At 29.6% G+C, this 2,668-nt stretch overlaps 1 protein-coding gene across 15 annotated transcripts in view; it reads right to left on the reverse strand.

Annotated features, from left to right (window-relative positions):
- Positions 1-216: 216 nt before the first annotated feature.
- Positions 217-2,668, reverse strand: part of plekha6 (pleckstrin homology domain containing, family A member 6) — a 307,746-nt gene continuing 305,294 nt past the window's right edge. For 14 of the 15 annotated variants that reach the window (XM_061924040.1, XM_061924035.1, XM_061924032.1 and 11 more), the window contains one exon: positions 217-1,305. Coding sequence is in view for 1 of the 15 variants with exons in the window: in XM_061924032.1 (XP_061780016.1) it covers positions 1,262-1,305 (44 nt within the window). In the remaining 14 variants the exon portion in view is untranslated. The remainder of the gene's footprint in view (positions 1,306-2,668) is intronic. The other variant, XM_061924031.1, reaches the window with a different exon arrangement.

Raw genomic sequence — 2,668 nt, forward strand, 5'->3', positions numbered from 1 at the left:
GAGTATAGAGCTGGTCCACAGTTCCACGACCAGGACGAAAACCACACTGTTCCTCCTGAATCCGAGGTTCGACTATCCGGCGTAGCCTCCTCTCCAGTACACCTGAATAGACCTTACCGGGAAGGCTGAGGAGTGTGATCCCACGATAGTTAGAACACACCCTCCGGTTCCCCTTCTTTAAGAGAAGGGGAACCGAAGAAGGGGAACCGGAGAAGGTTAAATACAAATAATATTAAGACTTAAATGGGAAACACTAAACGTGAAACAAAGTAGGGAAGCGATCACTGCAAACTTGCGCGTTCTTCGAGTGTGTGCTACTTTTGTCGTCGCCTTTCGTAAAATCGTGCACTTTTCCGCCCTTCTTGATTACTTCTCAAAGACACTCTGAAGAAAAGTTGATCCTATTTGTGATTTGAGCGGTTCGTACAAGCCCAAAACAACGCAAGCATAGGATTGGATGATACCACAAATGTAGGTATCAATCCGATACCAAGTAGTTACAGAATCATACATTGGTCATATTCAAAGTCCTCATGTGTCCAGGGACGTATTTCCTGAGTTTATAAACATAATGCTTTTCAGAGTATAGTACCGTTTTTGATTCATTAGTACCGCGATACTATACCAGTACCGGTATACCGTTCAACCGTATTGGCTACACACACACACACCTCTGTTGTTTTTTTGATAATTCAATAAACATAATCCGCTTCTTTGTTCCCATGGTTGGAAAAACAAAATGAGGTCTTGCCAATCAGACAATTTGTTAGGCCAACTAGCAACGGGGAGGTTCCGAACCCGGATTGAAAGCATAGGAACTAACCGTTAGACGGCTCGTATGCCAGAAATCTCGTAAGTACCACTCGACTTCGAAGGGGGATTTGAAAACAAGTCCTGGAACTTTTCTGACACACCTCATACTATGAACCGTTTGATAGCCTCAGCTTGATAACTTCTATTACCAGTATAAAATATGAATGATTATGTCCTGAGCTAAATTATACTGAAATATTATGATGACAAAGGGAAGACAGAGCTGGGGTTCTCTTGATGCTGCAGGAAACTTACATCGTCACTGACCAATGGTTGCAGCTTTGGGTAGGAGAGAAGTCTGAGAAACTTGCTCCAAAGTCCAGATGCTCCGTTGTCTACTGGGGGGTCTACTGTGATGAGCTTGCCGTGCTTTTGTTGGATCGGGGTCCTTAAAAAAAAGTTTGTTTGAGGTCATCTTCTTGTTTTCCCCATTTCAGACAGTCAATTCTCAAAAAGATGCTCCGTCAAATTTGACAGCAGACAAGGCTTGAGCTGTAGGGGGGGAAAACAGTAAAAATGATAAAAGGCATTTTTGTAGATGCCCTATGAGCACATAAACACAGGGACAGACTTGGATACAAATTTGGCTCCGGGCTTTTTGGCGCACTAGAAAGCCCCCATTTTTTATATTATTGATCTCAAACCTGAATTCATTTCAACGCATGTTTTGGAGTAATACATATGCATAATCAATTAATTGGTCAATCATTTATTTTTGTGCAAAATGACAAAATTATTTTAAAAAAAATATATAAATACAAATGTATATAATTAAAAATAAATTGAATATTTTTTTAATGTATTTTGCTAATTCAGGGGCCCCTAAACTTTTGGACTTGAATTTGGCTGAGCTATATATACATATATATATATATATATATATATATATATATATATATATATATATATATATATATATATATATATATATATATATATATATATATATATATATATATATTTATATATCAATATATATATATATATATATATATATATATATATACATATATATATATATATATATATATATATATATATATATATAAATATATATATATATATATATATACTGTATATATATATATATATATATATATATAAATTGATATATATATATATATATGTGTGTGTGTGTATATATATATATATATATATATATATCAATATATATATATATATATATCAATATATATATATATATATATATATCAATATATATATATATACATATATATATATATATATAAATATATATATATATATATACTGTATATATATATATATATATATATTGATATATATATATATGTGTGTGTGTGTGTATATATATATATATATATATATATATATATATATATATATATATACACACATATCACATATATATGTGTGTGTGTGTGAATATATATGTACAGTCTGTGTGTGTGTGTGTGTGTATATATATATATACATATGTGTGTGTGTATATATATGTATAGTCTGGATATATATATATATATATATATACATATACACATATATATATATACACACACACACACATACATATATAAATATATATATCAATATATATATATATATATATATATATATATATATATATATATATATATATATATATATATATATATATATATACATATATCAATATATCAATATATATATATATACATATATATACACACATATCATATATGTATGTGTGTGAGTGTGAATATATATGTACAGCCTGTGTGTGTGTGTGTATATATATATATATATACATATATATATATATATATATATATATATATATATATATATATATATATATATATATATGTCTTAATAAGGTTATCCAAAAAATAGTGCT

The sequence above is a fragment of the Nerophis lumbriciformis genome, linkage group LG28 (genome assembly GCF_033978685.3).
Source record: "Nerophis lumbriciformis linkage group LG28, RoL_Nlum_v2.1, whole genome shotgun sequence".
In the NCBI taxonomy this organism is placed as follows: Eukaryota; Metazoa; Chordata; class Actinopteri; order Syngnathiformes; family Syngnathidae; genus Nerophis; species Nerophis lumbriciformis.